The sequence below is a fragment of the Glandiceps talaboti genome, chromosome 10 (assembly GCF_964340395.1).
Source record: "Glandiceps talaboti chromosome 10, keGlaTala1.1, whole genome shotgun sequence".
NCBI classification, from domain to species: Eukaryota; Metazoa; Hemichordata; class Enteropneusta; family Spengelidae; genus Glandiceps; species Glandiceps talaboti.
In genome coordinates this window covers 10293675-10313052 of record NC_135558.1, presented here as the reverse complement: position 1 = coordinate 10313052, position 19378 = coordinate 10293675, and the positions used below count along the sequence as shown (strand labels likewise).

General features: G+C 35.8%; 1 protein-coding gene across 1 annotated transcript; it reads left to right on the top strand.

Annotated features, from left to right (window-relative positions):
* The first annotated feature begins 309 nt into the window (after nucleotides 1–309).
* On the top strand, nucleotides 310–19378 carry LOC144441468 (E3 ubiquitin-protein ligase TRIM45-like). Its single transcript, XM_078131046.1, has 5 exons — nucleotides 310–1608; nucleotides 8520–8646; nucleotides 9110–9224; nucleotides 18177–18339; nucleotides 18977–19378. Exons 1-5 carry the CDS (start codon nucleotides 414–416, stop codon nucleotides 19213–19215), a joined length of 1839 nt encoding a protein of 612 aa, XP_077987172.1. The 5' UTR covers nucleotides 310–413; the 3' UTR covers nucleotides 19216–19378.

Below are 19378 nucleotides of genomic sequence, written 5' to 3'. Positions count from 1 at the left end.
GATTTCTACATGGAAACAAACACTTTCCTGGAGTAAAAATGTTACAGATTTATTCTGAGACTCGGCATTTCCAAAAGTTTTCACTTCAATATGGCCGCCCCCCACGATACGTTACACTCTGAAGACGGCTGCCAACTGCGATGGTATTTTTAGAACGGTGTAGGCTTTCATATCACGATGGTATCACATTAGGAGTTAAAGAGCCAACAAATCAAGTAGGATACAACAAGTGCGCCACACTTTCAGATGATGTTGATGTCTGCGCAGGAAACGGAAATTGAAAGTTGAAGTCATTCAGGATCTTGTCAGGGTTGAGGTACTAGGTACACCTATTCACTGTACAGCCGTAACCTGTAAATCGTAAATGTATTGTTTCAAACGTTGTAGGAGTTGGTTAGCAAAACAGAAAGAACATGAACGGGTTTTCAAGCGCTGCTAACAGTGTTAGCTCCACCGCCAGCAAAATCAAGTGTGAGGCATGTCGAAAACAGTTGAGAGATCCCCGCTTGTTGCCTTGTCTTCACACTTTTTGTAAGGAATGTTTGAACAGTGTCAACCCTTACGTTGTTACAAGCGACAAAGACTTTGGCAGTGGGTCAGTCGCAAGTGGTTCAAGTTCTGCCAGCAGTAGCAAATCGAGGTTATTGACAATACTTTGTCCGACTTGTGACGCAGAAGTCGACTTACCAGACGAGGGTGTCGAGGGGTTGCCCGTGAACTTTGTATCGCAGAAACTCATTCTACTCGAGTCCCTAAATCAGGAAAGTAATAAAATCCAGTGTGATTTATGTGAAGATAGTTCGACAGCCACGGCAAGATGCGAGGAATGTTTAACCTACCTGTGCAGTTTTTGTCTTCAAGCTCACAAACGGCAACGAAAAACTTCTTCGCATACGATGTTAACTTTACAAGAAGCGAGAGAAAAGGGTATCCGCGATATACATCGACCGGTCTTTTGTTCAAAACATATGAACGAAGAGATGAAGATGTTCTGTGAAACGTGTGATGAAACAGTTTGCCGGGATTGCTGTTTAGTTGAGCACCGCGAACATAGATGTTATTTTATCGAAGATGTCAGTGTTGGGAAAAAGAAGGCCATTCGTAATTTACTCTCGCAGACCAGACCTCACATCGATGTTCTCTCAGTTGCTATCGACTCCGTCACCTCCATGGAAACTTCAGTGAAAGAGAAAGCAGAGCAAGTGAATACAGAAATAACAACTTTCTTTGACAGCTACGTAGAAGCTCTAGAGAAACACAGAAGTGTGCTGCAGCACAGAGTGAAACAAGTCGAATCAGAGAAACGGAAGATTCTCCAGCTACAAAAAATTCAACTTCAACAAATTCTGAAGGACTTTGAAGATTCATGTAATTTTGTGAATGATGCGTTGGAGGAAGGCTCAGGAGTCGAGGTTTTATCAATCAGGAAATTTTTGGTCAATCGATTGAAAGAGTTGAGTGTATCAAAGTATATATGTGAGCCCAAAGAGAATTCTTTCATCAAATTTGACAGTGATGATGGCGCTGGAATGGTGGATGGTTTTGAAGTCAAGGGCAAGGTGACATCAAAGGAGACAAAACCATTGAAATGTATCGTCAAAGGAGAAGGTAAGTTCAAGTTGGAGACAAACAGATTATCAAATATGTGAAAAATACTCAAAAAAGACAGACAACGACTTTCAAAGTTTTACTGTGTAAATAATCCAGAATCCAGGCGAATGGGGATTTTGAATTTTGATTTCCCAGTGATGGAGAAAACAACAAATTCAAAACCCCCATTGACATGGACTCCAGGCTACTGTGGAAGAATTTGTCATTTTGTTTACTACATATTTTGGAATCCTGATGTATGAGAAAGTTCTGTAACATAAATAAATATCATATTTGTATTGATAATATCATCTCTTTTAGTTGTGTAGTGGTATCAGTACATTTTTTTAAACATGTTATTATCTGTTATTGAAAAATAGTCTACAAATAATTTATTCCAATGGAACATTTTATTTGGTTTGCTCATTATTTTTAGTGACATCTCTTTTTGGATGAACAGTTTAGTGTAATTAGTCAAATCAATTTGGAATGGAGATAAGATCTACTCGTTTCTCATTTTCTGATTGATGAAGGTAAAAAAGTAACAAAGTATTATATGTGAAAATATTAGCATTTCAATGGTTAACATAGTTTTTAGGTTTGATATATAAAAGTCAAATTTTTGTTTTATTGTTCTTCAAGGTCATTGCCTGAAATGATGTAACCAGTGACAGGTGTATGTAGTGAGATAGTAACATCAAAACAAGTCTCTGGGTTAAAAATGATGAGAAACTTGCTTCAGCATTACATTTTTAGTTTTAGCGGGACTGCACTCTTTTAGTACATGTATAGAAACCCTTTGTCAGTGCATGTAAATGTGCTCAAGTTGAGAACACTGAAATAGCAACCCTATTATTTTCTCTCTTTAGCATGAGAATATACATAATGAGTGGTGATTATGTAAGAGTTACATAGCAAACAGGACAGGTTACTACTAGTACAACAACAACACCCAGTTGAATTAGAAATACTATTAAACTAATAAGCTAAACTTCTCTTGTAAGGCGCCGTCCCCTCCCCCCCCCCCAAAAAAAAGAAAGAAAATGGTATATGCGCTTGTATTAAACTAATCAGCTAAACTTCTCTTGTAAGCCAACCCCCCCCCCCAAAAAAAAAAAAAAAAATGAAATTGGTGTGCACCTGTGACTATTTCACACATAGGAAAACATATACTAATTCTTGATACAGCAAAACATAATTGTTGATACTGATTTGTGGTTACTCTATTGTTGATGTTTGTCAGTATTGGTTTGTTTGTTGATGTTTGTTAGTTTGTTTGTCTGTTTGTTTGTTTGTCTGTCATGGTAGCATTACAAGTGGTTAAAGTGAGCCGATAGAGCAAAATCACAGATTGTGATGTAAACAGGCTAGCATAGAGTTGACATATGATATAGGACTTTATGTTAATCAACAATGTGATACACAGACACATGATAACGGAGACGCTAAGCCATTATATATAAGACCAAGGACCAAGTCAGCTGCTTTGGTTGCAGCAATCCAGGCCATTACAATGTGATCAACCAAGAATCATGAGAGAATGTCAACTGCAAATATGTTGTCATTGACAATGAATGAAAAGTGATGACTTGATATGATGAGTGACTCAACAATGTACCACCACTATCATCACAGCTGCAGCCGCAGCCTCTACCGCCAGCATTATCACATTAATGTTGATAATAAAACAATATTTCAGAATCATAAATCACATCAGTAGACTAATGGACAGGCTAAATGTGTGAAAATTAAGAAATTGTCAAGTAAATATCCGATAGGTTTGTAAGCATGCAGAACAAGTGTAAATCCAACTACAGAGGAACACCAGTTGTTGTATACGGAAACAAGACTTGAGGGAAATATGGTAGTGGGTATGAAAAAAAACAAGTTCCCAAAAAAATAATTCTTAATAAGAAATTACACCCTTTTGTTCTCCCAAATATTTTATCAGCTAATTTACATATGAATATATTTTTTTGTTATGTTGATTAGTTTCTGTCATTTTGCTGACATGATAAAATTTAGGCACATTTGATTTAAATTTTGTGGAGAGAATACTGTAACTGTTCCGTTAAGTTTGTCTGTATAAACTTGTGCATGGCATGTGTGTAACTGTTAGTGATAAATTCGGCATGAAATAATTCATCAATGTCAGATATCGTCATATCAAATGAAGTCACTTATTTTCAACAGATGTTTCGTCTAGAAAGAGGTTTGTTGGATGAAAATGTTGTCAGTTTAAAATGTAACTCTATGAAGATGACATCTGTGGAGTAAATCAGAAGACATACAGAGTTAGTATGAGACTAATATCACATTTCAAGCCACTGATGGTTATTTCTGTTGTATAGTGTAGTGTCTGCCAAGCTCATGCAAATTGTCACATACCCTTGTATCACTTGTCTTGTTTCTACAGAAATCACTGACTTTATACTGAAAGGTTATGACGCTTCGTGCTATAGTGTTGTGAGATTATGATTTAGTGGTTATGGACACCTGTTTGGTGAATATTAACTGGGAATTTGATAGTTCTGTCAGGTTTAATATTTTGTTGTAAAGTAGATTGGCATTTATAACTGTCAGACTCTTTATAAATACACCAAGTCTGTCCCCACTTTGAATTGATTCCAAGTTGCTCTTAAAGCCTAATGTTTGGATCCCATGGTCATGGATTAGTATAGTCTTATCAGTGAAGCCATAAGGATTGAAAAGGATCACTCATCAGTTCAGCAGCAATATTTTCTATACATGTACATGTAGCTCCTGCCAGACAAGTATTTTATCACCTAAATTTCAATCCTGATAGTGATACGAGAATGGCGTTAGTCTAGTTCCTATACGCTATCGTTCCAGTTTACACCTCCACTCATATATTTGTCAGCTCAGGATGCTACTTATACACTTTACTTCACTCTAACAGTTGGGGTTCACTGATTGGACAAATTTGTGCTGATTGAGGAACTTTGACCAGACATGATTTACATGTAGTTAGAGACCACGTTGGCATCCAGACTAGAGTGGCCTGTTCAAGTTGGGGTTCGAATACACTTTCAACTATAGTATACATGTAAACTCAGATCTTGTAGTGGAGACAGGACTATTGTGTTATGATCACATGTGTCTGTGAAGTTGATAGCAAGGCATGTAGCTGATACAAAATTATCGTCAAATCCAAATAATGTTGAACAAAGAAATATCCAATCTTAGTAGCCAATCAAAATCTTCATCCATTGTTGGACGGATTCTAATTCTTGTAATAAATTCATCAGATAGTTCACTTTCTCCTCACCAGGCTGAGTGGTATTATTCAAGCATTGAAATACCTCCTTACCTACAAAAATACCTACAGCTGTCTGACCCGATTTATGTAGGTGTTATGTGTCTCTAAATGTTTATGCAATATTTCATAGTGCAGCATGCATGTCTACTGCTTACCCTGGTTTGTTAGTTTACTTAACCAGCAAGTTATTAATTCATGGATCCATTGCTTCAGGGTGTAGCTATATGGTTCAATTCATTATTTAGTTAGTGTACTCTACCTTATGGTAACCCTAGTGTGAGCCTACAAGTAACAAACACCATGTCACTTCCTATGGCTTTAAAAATCACTCTCAATTGCCCTATTCTACAGGGAATTCATTTATCCTTCAATATTTCAAGGACTATTACATGGAAAATGCTGCAAATCTATTTACTTGACTGAGAATTCAGTGTAGTTTTTTTTAGTTGACATACATTTTGTGCCAAAATGAATTAGTGAAATGGAATTACTTTCGCTGGTGAATTCTGAGTAACTACAGCTAGTATAGATAGATTTATTTGACTAGGTGTGAATAATAATTAATATATCACTTATCACAATAGTTATACAGCTACATGTACATGTATATTAAAGTACATCAATCAAAACTTTTCTCTGTCCAAATGGAATGGAGCCAAAATGTAAAAAATTGTCTTCAGGTCACTTTCCGCTAAAATACATTGTATATGTGCCAAAATAAACATATTCACAATTATTACAGTAATAATTTGCCGAATTCATTACCTCCTAAAAAATGTAACGCTATTGTCAGCTTGCATGCTGTGTTTTGAAAATACATATATTGTGACATATTGCATCACTAAATTAAAAATTAAACCATTTCTGTGTCCAGGAAAATAGCAATGGTAGCTATTACTTGTATGTATGTATTAGAAGGAAGGTGGTCACAGGTGGTGGTATAGTTAGGGTTAGAGTTTAGGGATATATATATTAATTTCAGAAAAAAGTCATAGCCCTAAAAAGTGTTTACTGTCCGAGTAGAAAATTTCACCCCACCTCGTGTTTTTGCCCCGCAGATAAAAACTGAATCCATTCTATTTGGATAACAACAATCTCAGATGTTTTATTCCCTACAACAAAACACAAAGTTATGGTAAAAGTTCTTGTTTTAATATTTCTTGAAAAGGTTCTAATGTGTACGTTAATTAAGGATTTTTACCATCGCATTGAATAATTTAGTTTGCTTCAATACCATACTACATGTACAAATACTGATATGATTTACATGTGCAAATGTATAGTACAAGAATCACTATCCAGCTTGGCTAGTACTGAACAAGCTCAGAGCTGGCACTGGGTTAGAGCAAAGTAGAGCTGGCACTGAAAGTGGAAAGGGATTCTTCAACTTTGTGTAAGTCAAGAAGAGGGTGGACAAGTGTTTCATAATACGTATTCAACGCTTTGTATGTTTTGTGTATTTTAAAACTTCAAAATAAAAATCTGGAAATAATTTGTTTGCAAAACTGTAATTATACTACAAAGTTGTTACTTGTACTTCATATTCACTTATTTGTTTTTTAAGTTCCATGGTACTGGCATATGTGTTAAGTCCCTACACTGTCAATACACAAGTGTCTTGATAATGATAACTTAATAGTCAGTAATTACTGGTAACTTTGTTATCCTTCACAGTCTGAGTGGTTTATTTAACCCTAAGGCAGTAAGTCATTGAAAATTGATGGTATGTGAGGTCACAGTCATTCCTAGATACAGTGCCTTAATTGTGTACATGTATGTTCAATATCAGTAGAGTTTAGACTTGGCAGTCATAGCTCAGCTACAAGGTGATATAGTTTAAATTTGCAGATGGTCTAGAACAACAAGAACTCGTTTTCTACTCTCTCTCTCTCTCTCTCTCTCTCTCTCTCTCTCTCTCTCTCTCTCTCTCTCTCTCTCTCTCTCTCTCTCTCTCTCTCTCTCTCTCTCTCTCTCTCTCTCTCTCTCTCTCTCTCTCTCTCTCTCTCTCTCTCTCTCTCTCTCTCTCTCTCTCTCTCTCTCTCTCTCTCTCTCTCTCTCTCTTTCTCTCTCTTTCCATGTATAGTCAAATAGACAAATTCTACTGGAAAAAATCTACATCCTAGACTGTAGACAGTCACAAAAAAGGCGTGAGCGACTGTCGACAGTCAAGTCAGATCCCTGACACGCACAATGTATACATTGGCTGTGGTTAGAAAGCTCAAGCCTTACCATATTTGCATGACTGCTACCCAATTATTCTAGAATAACCACTGAAGAATATTATGGCTTTCCCTTCAGAAGGGGTTGTTTGATGTTCTTTCAAGGCAATTAACTTGGCAAAGTGTCTAGGTTTGGTCAGTAATTGTACTACAAGCTATAAAAGATGGGACAGTGTAATGCAAGTATTACAGTTATACTATGTGCTACCACTTACAGGATGGGGTGGGTTGGAGGGGGGGAGGTACTGTACCAGTGGCAGTAGTTTATCAGTAGAGGATAAAGGAAAATTCCACTCAGACTAACACTTCTTGCTATAGACAAAGTGCACTCTGTGTGTTTGTCACTCATCTACTTAACAACTGCTGTGGTCCCCCCAAGGTCTACATGTACATGTATGTATGTATAACAGTTAGATGTGGATTTTACTATACTACTGATACAAACTGAAATGTACTGAGTTATCTTATCTATAATGTAATGTTATACAAGTGAGACTAAACAAAGAACTACTAATGAAACTGAATGTGACATAAATTTCAACAATTTATAGCTTTATGGGATGTTAGTGATAAATTACCAGCACCTTACACATAGATAAAGATACTGAAAGTGTATTTGTTGTAGTGGTCTTTAAGTCATGTCATCACTTCGGCTGATAATAAACTGAGATCACCATATCTACATGTAGGCAATAACAAATGAACTTCGTGGAATTTTTACAAGATTTACTAGTACTTTCTGTACAGTACATGCATCATTGTATGTGTGAGCATAAATTTAAAATACATGAACTTATATACAATGTACATGTATGTGTATGTGTAAAAGAATGTGTACAATTGCTTAATTGTATGTGAGGGAAAAACAGGTACAACTGGCGACGTCAGACTGTGGACACCGGAACCTGTTACAAACAGGGAAAGTAAATAAATGAATTGGATTAATAACATTTGGATCAGCATGTTGGAACAGCAAACACTTGTATGGCCTCTTTATGCGTACATGAAATGCCAGGGGAACTGGAAATTTGTTTGTGACTGGTGAACTGTTTTGTAAAGTGGCCATAAATCTGTTCTTATCAAATGATGGAATGTAATACAAGTCTCTGTACTTTCAACATACTGTACCAAGTGTTATTGATCCAATTCAGTTGTTTACTTTCCCTGTTTGTAACAGGTTCCGGTTGTCCACAGTCTGATGTCGGCTGATGTAATACTGTTGTTAGTTGGGAAACTGGGGAAGTTGAGGTTGTTAAAAAGAAGGACATCATATCCCGATTATTAAACTTATGATTGTTCAGGAATATCCCCCCCCCCCCCCAATTTATTATACCATAGCCTAGACAATGTACAAAAAATTAATTTATTGTTAATTGTCAATAATTTCATACTTTTACGTTGCGTTAAAATAATTTGTTTTCCATTGTCAGGATTGTCGGAAGGAACACAGGGAGAGAGAGCTGAATTCCTGGTATTGGTCAAACAGGATAATAACGGTGTAGATGGGAAGAAGTACCAGTTGAAAGTGGAAATGGTTGCCAAGGACGACCATAACAGGTAGGTGGAGGAAACAAAAGTAAAACACACACACTAGTAGAAATGGTTGCTAAGGACGACCATAACAAGTAATTGACAAAACAATAGTAGACACAGACACAAAGATGCTTGCCAAAGATGATTATAATAAGATAATTGGAGGAAACAGTGTAAACACACATACAAAATGACAAATGTTTGCAGATGGTAACCATAACAGGTAATTGGAGGAAATAAAAGTAAATACACATAAACAAATAGAATAGCAGATAATGTGAGGAAACAAGAGTAGACACACAAACAAGTGAAAATGCTCACCAAGGATGATCATGATAGATAATTGGAAGAAACAAAACTAAACATACACAAACAAACAAACAATTTACAACCAATGAACCAAATATGTTTTCAGAGTGAAGATTTATGTATATCTACTGTCTGGACGTCTTCTAAGTTCTTTTTATTTCTTTTGTTTTCATTATAGAAAGGTGAATGTACAGGTATCCAATGAAAAGAATGGATTCCATTTAGTGACCTATGTACCACCAGTACCAGGACAGTATATTCTACATGTAGTGGTCAATGGTAAACACATACAGGTATGTAAGAATTGTCCTACCAGTACCAGGACAGTATATTTTACATATAGTGGTCAATGGTAAACACATACAGGTGAAAATTATTATTCAGGGCATAGACTTGTTCTCCCTATAGTGTTTAAAACACAGGAGAGACTGAAAATTATGATTGTCAAAAATTAGAAAAAATAGTTAGAAATAAGTTTTGAAAAATTTGATATCATTTTTTCTTTTTATACTACTAAAGTGCAGTCTGGGACAGGTCAGTTGGAATATAATGGATTTAAGTACATTTGTTTTTAGAGGATTTAGATAAAGAATTATGAAAAGAATGAAACAGGCTTGGGTATCAGCTGTTTGGTTTACAGTACGTATAGAAAAAATATGTAGTGGTGTTCTGAGGTGGTCACAACTGGGAAATAATCATAATCATAATAATAATAATAATAACGTTTGGCTCTTATGTAGCGCTTTCCCACGTCATGCTCAAAGTGCTTTACATATATTTAAAAAAAAATACAAATGAAGTAATTTGTTTGTGGAGAATTTAGAAAGAAAATATCTATCTGAGCAAACTTGTAGTTTGGTTGGAACTGTGTTATACATTTCCTACATGTAAAGGCTAGTTTGTGTGACAAATAATTTCACTGTTGGAGCTTTTAGGAAAACATATGTGCTCTGAGCTTTACAACTCTCCACATCCTACACAACCATGGAGTGTGGCTGAGCAACTTTGTCATACATTTCCGACATCTTTCATTAAAATTATGTTACAAAAAAATTCTCTGCTGGGGATTTTAAGAAAAGAAATGTGACAAGATATGAACCAACGACCTCTTTCTGAATAACCTTGGAGTGGGGTGAAAAAATATGTCATACATTTCCTACATCTTTCATTAAAATAGCAAAATTGTGTTGTTACACAAAAAACTCACTGTTGGAGATTTAGGATATAATATGATAAGCTGTTTCACCACCCACGGTATTAAAGGATTTACATGTAGAATAAAACTCATCATGGGTGATTGAACAGATAGTGAGAACAGGATGTCAACATAACTCTGTGTTGTAACAGCCCTCTAACAACACCAATTAAAATACAGAAACCCAGCAAACAATGTTTAGAGTTTATTCACCGTATTTCCGAACATAAAAGGTCTCTCACATTGCTGTAACTTCACCATCTTGTGTCGTGCCATTTCGGAAATTGTTTCACATTGCCATCACTACAGTATTCTGTGATTGTAGCTATTGTGGCCGACAAACATTTTACTGGAGAGAAATTTTTTTTCCACATTTTTGCCTCACTATAAATTGAACAGTTTTGGGCTTAAAAGAATACTAAAGTTTGACAGCCACATCACTTTCACCACTTTAATTTATTGATTCAGGTGGGATATATATGTCTGTATTAAATAGATACTCAGAATTTGCCGGTGAAAGTGGTTTCATTTTATGCTGGTTTATTTTATGCAAAATTGTTTCAGCTATTATAATAAATTTGAATCCAAAATACATACATTGAATAGTATTCTCTATTCCCATTTGTTGACTGTTTTGCATTGTCGTCCGTATGTTGTTACATATATGTAAAACTAAAACATATATATTTTAGTATAAATATTCGCATTCAATTCAATAAATGAAAATCTATCATGCAGTACAGCAGGGAATGTCTGACTGGAGTTTTGAAAATTATGTAATTAAGTAATCAATTTTCCAATGTGAAAACTGTACCGTGTATTCAATAGCAGGGGTGGGGTGGGGTGGGGCGAGGTGGGATGGGATTTGGGGTTAGATGGCCTTGAAGGATGTCAACATTAGAAGGCTGAGACTACCATGAGTTTTTGCAAGCTGTAGAACTTCAGGTTGAACAGTTTTGGCTAGCAAATGTACATCTGTGATAAATTAGTACAAGTATGGCTGTTAACATCAGTCCATTTTCTATAAGTATGCATTTCATCAGGGACTTCAAAACACAGCAAACTGCAACATCGATAACAAACAATGCAACAAGGACTCTCACAGCAATTCATTCACATAAATTTAGACTGACGCTAATGTAGGCATTGTCACAATCAAAGGAGGTGTTATAGGCCCAGAACATTGACAATATTACGTGCATATATGTTGGCTGTTAATGACTGTCTGCCTAATTGAGGCCTCAGAAGCACAAGTTGGTTTGATCTGGTTGATTTGGGTTTTTTTGATTGATTGATGTATATTACCCAGCTTATATGAAAGCTTCACAGTGAAATGAAGGACTTAGCTACATCTGTTACATGTATAGCGATAGTAGTGAGTAATCTGTTGGTGTGCCAAACTTTAATTTTTGTAGGTTATCCAGGAAAGCATTACAGTTGCATTAATGACTCTACAGTTAGTAACTCCATCTGTAATGATTCTAGTAACAGTAACAGTAGCAGCATTCTCCCTATATATTTTCACAAGGTTCTGTGATCAAATCTTATCAATTTTGAAGGCATTTTGAGATACCCTTAAATCACAGTTTGGTGAGTCATCTTGACTACATCGTAGTTGGACAGATGTAGATTTTTAGTAAGTGTCAGCATACAGTACTAGTTCTGTAGTCACTATGTCAACACATAGGTTAAATGTATCTTCAATTTCTTATTTTAAGTGCAAAAATGAAAATCTCTTGCAAACAATGAAATTTCAGTACATAACTTTGGAATTCTTTCAAACTATTTATTTATGAGTTTGATAAACTCCTGTTAGTATTGTTAGGAGGAAAGTGTCTTTTATTTGTGTACATGTAGCTGCTTTATACAACACTGTTTGACTAGCTTTAGTAAAGGCACCAACATATATAAAAGTACAATTCAAATAGGGTTTGTTTTGTCTATCTCATTCAGTTCATGAGAACATTTCACAGTGAGATCGGGTCTACTCAGCCAGCAGCAATGATATATAATGATCGCCTAGGTAGATACATGTATATGCTGAATCAACTCAAAGTACATTCAATGGCTCACTGACTTTAAAAGCCATACTGATTGGTTATATACTGTAATACCTGGTAATATCGGTATTTGCTGCTGGACTAGTAACTAATTAAGACATTGAAAATATAAATTTCAGTTCAAATTGGGTTTGTTATGTCTACATTTGTACTTTATACAGTTCATGGGAGCATTTCACAGCGACGCCAGGTTTTTCTCAGTTTGTAGGAATTGAGCAGGGTTATTTCCCAAGTCGAAGTGAATGAACTCAGAGTACGTCTTATCTATAGGCTGTACAACATGTCAGTGTTGTGCTATCAACTAATTAAGACATTGAAAATACAAATTTTAACTCAAATGGGGGTTGGTTTTATCTACTTTATTCAGTTCGTGGGAGCATTTCACAGCAGCATCAACTGTTTCTCAGTTTGTAAGAATTGAGCACGGCTATCTCCCAAGTTGAAGCACAGTGAATTAACTTCGAGTACATGTATACCATGTCAGTCTGCTGTGCTATCACCTAATCAGAAAAGTACAACTTCTAGCTCAAGTAGGTTTATTTGGTCTAGTGTATTTGGTTCATGGCAGCATTTCACAGCGACATCAAGGACTTCTCAGTTTGAAAATTGAAGGAATAAAGTAGGGCAGGATTATGGTGAATGAACTTAATGTACGTCAATGAGTTGGTATTGTGTCTTGTTGATTTGCTCTGTGACACATCACTGATGGAATAACTCCCTACCCTAATTAAGGCAGCAAAAAGTTCAAGTTGTCATCCATATGGTATGAGACCTGGACAATCCAGCTTTATACAGAAAGATCTCTCAGCAGTATGAAGAATGAAATTGTATGTTTCAAGGTTATTACTGTCTAATTGGTATACCTTTCAAATATACCGCCAGGAAGTGACATACATGTAATGAACAAACTACATGTACATCATGGCCATCATGTCCAGAAGGTACATGTATGGAACCTGTGCAACATCTACACAGGGTAGTCTCGTTCCTATACAGTATCGTTACGATTTACACCTCCACTTTAGTTAAAGACCACGTTGGCATGCAGCCTTATCTACATGGGTAATGATACATCATACCATTAACTGTAACCTGAAACCAGCAAGTAATTAAGTTAATTGAGAAGTTGAAATTTAATTAACAAGTTGACATTAATATTAACTAATGAGTTGACACTTGATTGCATTTTGATTACTTCCATGTTTTCAAATTGGCAGTGATAAAGGATTAGCATGAACTTACACATCACCAGTCCTCATAGTCCTCTTTTCCTGTGTTGCTTTGGTTTTATGTCAAATCGATAGCACAACAAGTATGGAAATAAAAATTTTAAGAGGAAGAATTACATGGAACAGGAAGGCAAAGTGGCCAAAACTTTGAGATGATTGATTTACACAAACAAATAGCTTGAGAACACACTTTACTAAAACAGTGTCATTACTGCAAAAAGGGTCAACTTTAGTTTATTTGGCTTTCCTATGCTTTGGAATCTTGTCAAAGAGAGGGAAATGTATACTTGGGACACAGCATTTCTGACAAATTAACTCAAAATTTGGAGGGTGACTGCAGAAACGAAAAAAGTTAGATTTTGTATACCCCCCTACGTTTAGTGGAGGGAGAGGGGGTGTTGATGAGAAGGGATGTGTAATCAAAATGCATCAGGAAATAACAGATTTTATTGTCAAACCATACATTGTATCAGCAAAATCATTTTGTAATAGACAGTTGCAATAGAAAGACTCCATAACTGACACATTACAGGGTTACTTGTACTGCCTTGGGCTGTATACAGTATTTCCTAAGGGTAGGTGTATATGCTTTATTTCTGTTTAATTCCAGTGTAATTGACTTAAGTAGGACGTCTTTCAAGTGAAATGAACCAGAGTCTGCTGTACACAGAAGGTCTAATTCCATCATTGACCGTATCATTTTATTACACATATTTTGAAACTGTATACATTGTTTAATCTGCTAAGGTCTAGAGGTGAAATGGATCATGGGAATTTGTGAAAAGTAGGCTGTCATATAAGCTGGCTAAGATTCTCACCTTTGACCTCCCTAAAGGCCAATATTAGGCTGGGATAATTAATACCATCAGGGGTTTTAGCATGACCAAAAACATAAGGGATATTTAGAAAATAGAATTTTGACGTTTTGGGAATTATAGTTGTGTTCATGTGTTTCTAATCTGCCAGAACATGTAATTCTCATACTTTGTAGCCAAGCTGCATCACATGTAAAAGTAAACCAAGACATATTTTCAACTTATCCTGGAATAGTTTGGCAAGTGGGCACCTGGTCTTCAATCAGTGTCATGGAATTCATTTAGATTCCATGTTGTGTAGTTGTCCACATAACAACTGTTTTCCTTTCCCCATTCGGTGATCTTTTTTAAAGCCCCATGTTTAAATCCCAGGGTCCTACATTAGTGTAATCGTATCAGTGAAGCCATACAGATTAAAATGGCAGCATTTGTTTGTTCTAGGACCAACTTTTTGTATAACGCAACTGTTTTTCACACATAAAGTTTACCTCAATCTGACAGGAGTCTTTAAGTGGTGAAGGAATTTTTTGTAAAGTTTTCAAGTGAAATAGAGAAGTGAGGTTTTTATGCAAATTGTCCTTAATGCTCTACTACAAAATAAACAGTCAATTCTCAACATTATGTATTTTGTCAATTCGTGATTTCGCCATAAAACCAGCAACAGCTGTTAGGGCTGTTTCAATGGCATCAAAATCCAGCCACTTTTTTTCAAAGAAAATTTTCTCTTTTTTTTAACTGCTGACAGTTAGCAAGCATAGTACTATAATTTGTGATAAACACTTTTGTCTCACTCCAACAATGTGAGAATTGTCCTCATACTCATAGAATATCACAAATGAAAACTGGATGGTTTCGACTAAACTTTGGCAACTCAAAGGGTTTCCAAAAATTAGGACTGGCTTTCTTCATTCAGATTATCATCAAGTCAGCAATATACAATGTTCGGAATGTTCAACTTGAATAATGATGACAGTTGCATTTGTAAGAAGTAAAGACATTATAACCTTTTTTTGCCGTCTGTGGTTTTCATTTCCGTTGAATACTGGATTAGAATATTGATAGTGGCAGTCTCAGCCCTTAGAGAAAATGTAGGTTTGTTGGCCCCAGAGAAAAATATGTTGCTACATGTGTTGAGATGATAGATAGATCCAGGATTGAATGAAGTGTGAATGGTGAAACTCAACTGTTCTAGCTTAGTATCTAGTCATGTGGAAATTTTGACTATCATCTCCCATCACGTCTAGCATTTTCCTGTAATAATTGCATATTCAAACCTAAAATTAGATTATGATTTCCTGCAGCAACATTCACCCCACCACAGATACATCTATGTCCATCATGACATTCACCCCACCACAGACATTCAACCCACCACAGATACATATATGTCCATCATGACATTCAACCCACCACAGATACATCTATGTCCATCATGACATTCAACCCACCACAGATACATCTACATGTATGTCCATCATGACATTCACCCCACCACAGATACATCTATGTCCATCATGACATTCAACCCACCACAGATACATCTATGTCCATCATGACATTCAACCCACCACAGATACATCTATGTCCATCATGACATTCAACCCACCACAGATACATGTATGTCCATCATGACATTCAACCCACGACATATACAGTTTCGTTAATCTTCATAATGTTCATTTAATTGCACGGTTCCATCCTTAAGTTGGTTCTAATCAAGTGATGATGCTGTTGACATCATCAAGATACATTGGAAGTGGCCAATAAGAATGTGTACCATCTTTTTGTCCAAAACGTCATTAAGTAAAAACACATTAAGGAAATGCTAGTCTTGATGGGGAGGATAGTGAAAATCCCTGTACGACTAGATTACTAGGGTACAACTGTCTTCAATTAGGACAACATACACAGGTGGCTCTGTTGCCGTCCGTCTGCTCTGTTGCCTGCTCTGTTGCCGACCGTCTGCTCTGTTGCCGTCCGTCTGGTGTCTCCACAAATAGTTACTCAGTTGGGTGCCAATTTGTAGAACATCTCAGTCATCTCTGTGTGGAAATTACTTGTGTCATCGTATAATTAGTTTTTGTCACGTTTTTTTAATCTTTGAAGTTTGTGGTCTGGTCATTCACGAAACCTGCATGTCTGGGTGTTTAGATAATTTGCAAACAAGGCTGATACAAAGGAATGCCATATTCATTCTGGAATGTCTATTTGCTAGTGTTTCATTCCTACTGGAGTGAAATATCAATCACAGAAAATTTTATTTTACTTCAACTTGCTCATATTTCCAAATTTCCATTGAATGTGTGATGTCGACTAGAATAACGAAATACTGGACGAAATTGTATAATTATACTTTTAACTTTTACTTATCGCTCAAGTGTCTACCCCAACATTATCAATGTTAACCTTTGACCTTGACCAAAATTTTCAAGGTCAAATAGCTGGACTTTGCCTTCCCAGTGTAATTAAAAGTTGAAGTGTCTACACCATAATTTAATATCAAAGATAAGCTTTATTTTATCCCTTGACCTTTGATCTTGACCACTATCTGCAAGGTCAAAGGTCAAATTGCAGAATAACTTATAAAGTTTTGTTAGAGACACCATTCAAGTGTCTGTACCTGTATTATTGAGTGAAGCTTTCAGCTGGACACTAAAGTTTTGACTTTGACCTTTATTTTCAAGGTCAAATTCTAAATAGTTCAGTAACTGTTTTCCGGCCATAAAACTCTCAATTGTATTCTAAACAGATGTGTTGTGCAATTTCTCTAGTTTGTCAATTTCTGTATTGTATGGCATACTGTGACAAATTCTTTCTATGGCAAATAAATTTAAAAAAAAGAAAAAAAAAAAAAAACCCACATTAGAAGTTTGTACAGAGGGACTCTATTTCAGTGTGTACACCAACATTGTAAGAGATATACTTTCGATTCAGAGATTGACTTTTGACCAACTTCTTGCCAACATTTATTGTACAAATCAAAAACTGCTTGTGTTTAGCAGGATATTATAATGTGGACCACGGTCAGACTGTTAAGTACGTGACACAGATACATAAATGTATGTATCAACAGATGACAAATATCTGTTGAAAAGAATGTCTGATTTTTCATTGGGGATAAAGTTTGGAATGTGATATAATCTGTAACCAGACATTCAGGTCCCTCTAGTCACTATCTCAAGTGTCACCAAGGCAACAACTGTTGATGTGTTGCTGTCAACAATTGCATGATATCCTGAAAGTTCACATGAGGTCAGACAGAGTGAAATAGTTGTTGTTTAGAGATATACAAACAGCTGTCGATAACTAAGAATCACTAGATGTATTGGTACAGATATATTTATTGACAAGGATGCTCTGATTGCAGAAAAAGTGGTCAATTATTGTGAAATATATTTATGTGCGATTTGGAGCCATGATGGTTGAATGGTTAGTAGCCAGCTTGCAATCTGCAGGTTTGAGTCCCATTGCTGCCATTTGGTTCTGAATAGTTAGAATCCTTGGGCAAGATTTGAACCACACTTGTGTCCCAGCCAACCCTAGCTGTATATTAAAGTGAGGACCTGGTAGGATAGAGGTTGCAATGTGAATACTTTAATCCTATGCACTTATACAGGCTGAAATGGATTGCATGCTCCCCATGGAGTTGAGGAAGTATAAAGGGTTGTTTTGTTGCTAAAGATCCGGTAATAATTGTAAAGCACTTTGAGCACAAAGCAGGAAAGTGCTATATAAAAATCAACATAGTAATAATAATTGTTAATAATTGTTAGCTCCTAGATCTCTCTGGAGAACAGACACATTATGAAATATACTTTTAATATGTCATTCCATTTCAAAAAGGATTTTTAATATTTATTCAAATTTTTGTAAATTTTTGTCAAATTCTATGACATCATGATTTCAAAATATTCAGCGTATGGTTTTTGTGTGCCCATTATTACAGGGTAGTCCTTTTATTGTGACAATTAAACCAAATCAAATTCTGGAAGAAGAGGAAGAAGAAGAAGTGGAACCAGTAAAACATACGGGGAGATATCATTGCTGTACATTTTGTTCCAGTGGAGGAAAGAAAGAAGCAACATGTGGATGTGGTGCCACAATGCCAGGTATATACTATCTATTGCATATCTTTCTCTGTGTGTGTAAAATGAATTGGAAATGTGGTATTGAACTTCTGGCTAATGTTATTTCTATGGACTTATAGTGAGATTCATAATAGGTGTGTTCATCCTTCATTTAGCCTGTAAGTTTACAAGTTTTGTTTTTCTAAAACCACAAGCTTTTATTTGACATCGTTTTTCTAAAACCACAAGCTTTTATTTGACATCGTAAATAAATCTGCCAAGTTTTAGCATTTGACTGAAATATTTGTTGTTGTGTACACTCCTGTAGCCAGTCACCACACACAACAACAGCAGTCTCTCAGTCTAGGTTTTTCTTTTGTTCTTTATTTTTTTTTCAATTCTTGCTACTAATACAATTGCATTACCTCTGTAGGGTACCTGAATATTTTCCTGCCAAAAAAAATTTTCCCGCCAAAATTATCTAATAATTTTTTTTTTTTGTATTCTTCTAAGTTTTATTTTAGATTGAAATTTTAGAAAAAGATTGCTATTACTCAAATGATGTCAACATTTTCAATGACAATATTCCATTTTTAAAAAAATCATAAAAATGATATAAATGCATATTAGGTCAATTCAAATGAATCTGGTCTTGATTGTAACAATTTCTACTTTTCAGGTGGTTTCCTGGGATGTGGTCATGGTCATCCGGGTCACCCAGGTCGTAAACACTGGTCTTGCTGTGGTCAAATAGACAGAGGTTCAAGCTGTAGAGGGGTATCGATGAAAGCTATCAGTAACCAACCCAATAATACGACTCTACAGAATCAGAACAACCCATCTAACCATACAAATAATTCAAATCAAGGAAATCGTTATTATACTCTACCAAAATCATTCAAAACTGTCTCTCTCTAGTAGTCTGATTGAAAATTGCGATGATGCCAGTGTTCTTGAAGACAAGGGTTTCAGTCCCAGAATCTCGTTTTATTGTTATTTTTTTCAGTGAAGCCATAAGGATTACATTGGATTATTCATTTGTTCTGGACTAACTTTTTCTATAGCTCTGTCAGACAACTGT

Coding starts and splice junctions, on each gene's coding strand:
- LOC144441468 (XM_078131046.1), top strand. CDS start 414: ATGAACGGGTTTTCAAGCGCTGCTAACAGTGTTAGCTCCACCGCCAGC. Junction 8,647..9,109: donor GCCAAGGACGACCATAACAG/GTAGGTGGAGGA, acceptor TTTTCATTATAG/AAAGGTGAATGTACAGGTAT. Junction 18,340..18,976: donor ATGTGGTGCCACAATGCCAG/GTATATACTATC, acceptor TCTACTTTTCAG/GTGGTTTCCTGGGATGTGGT.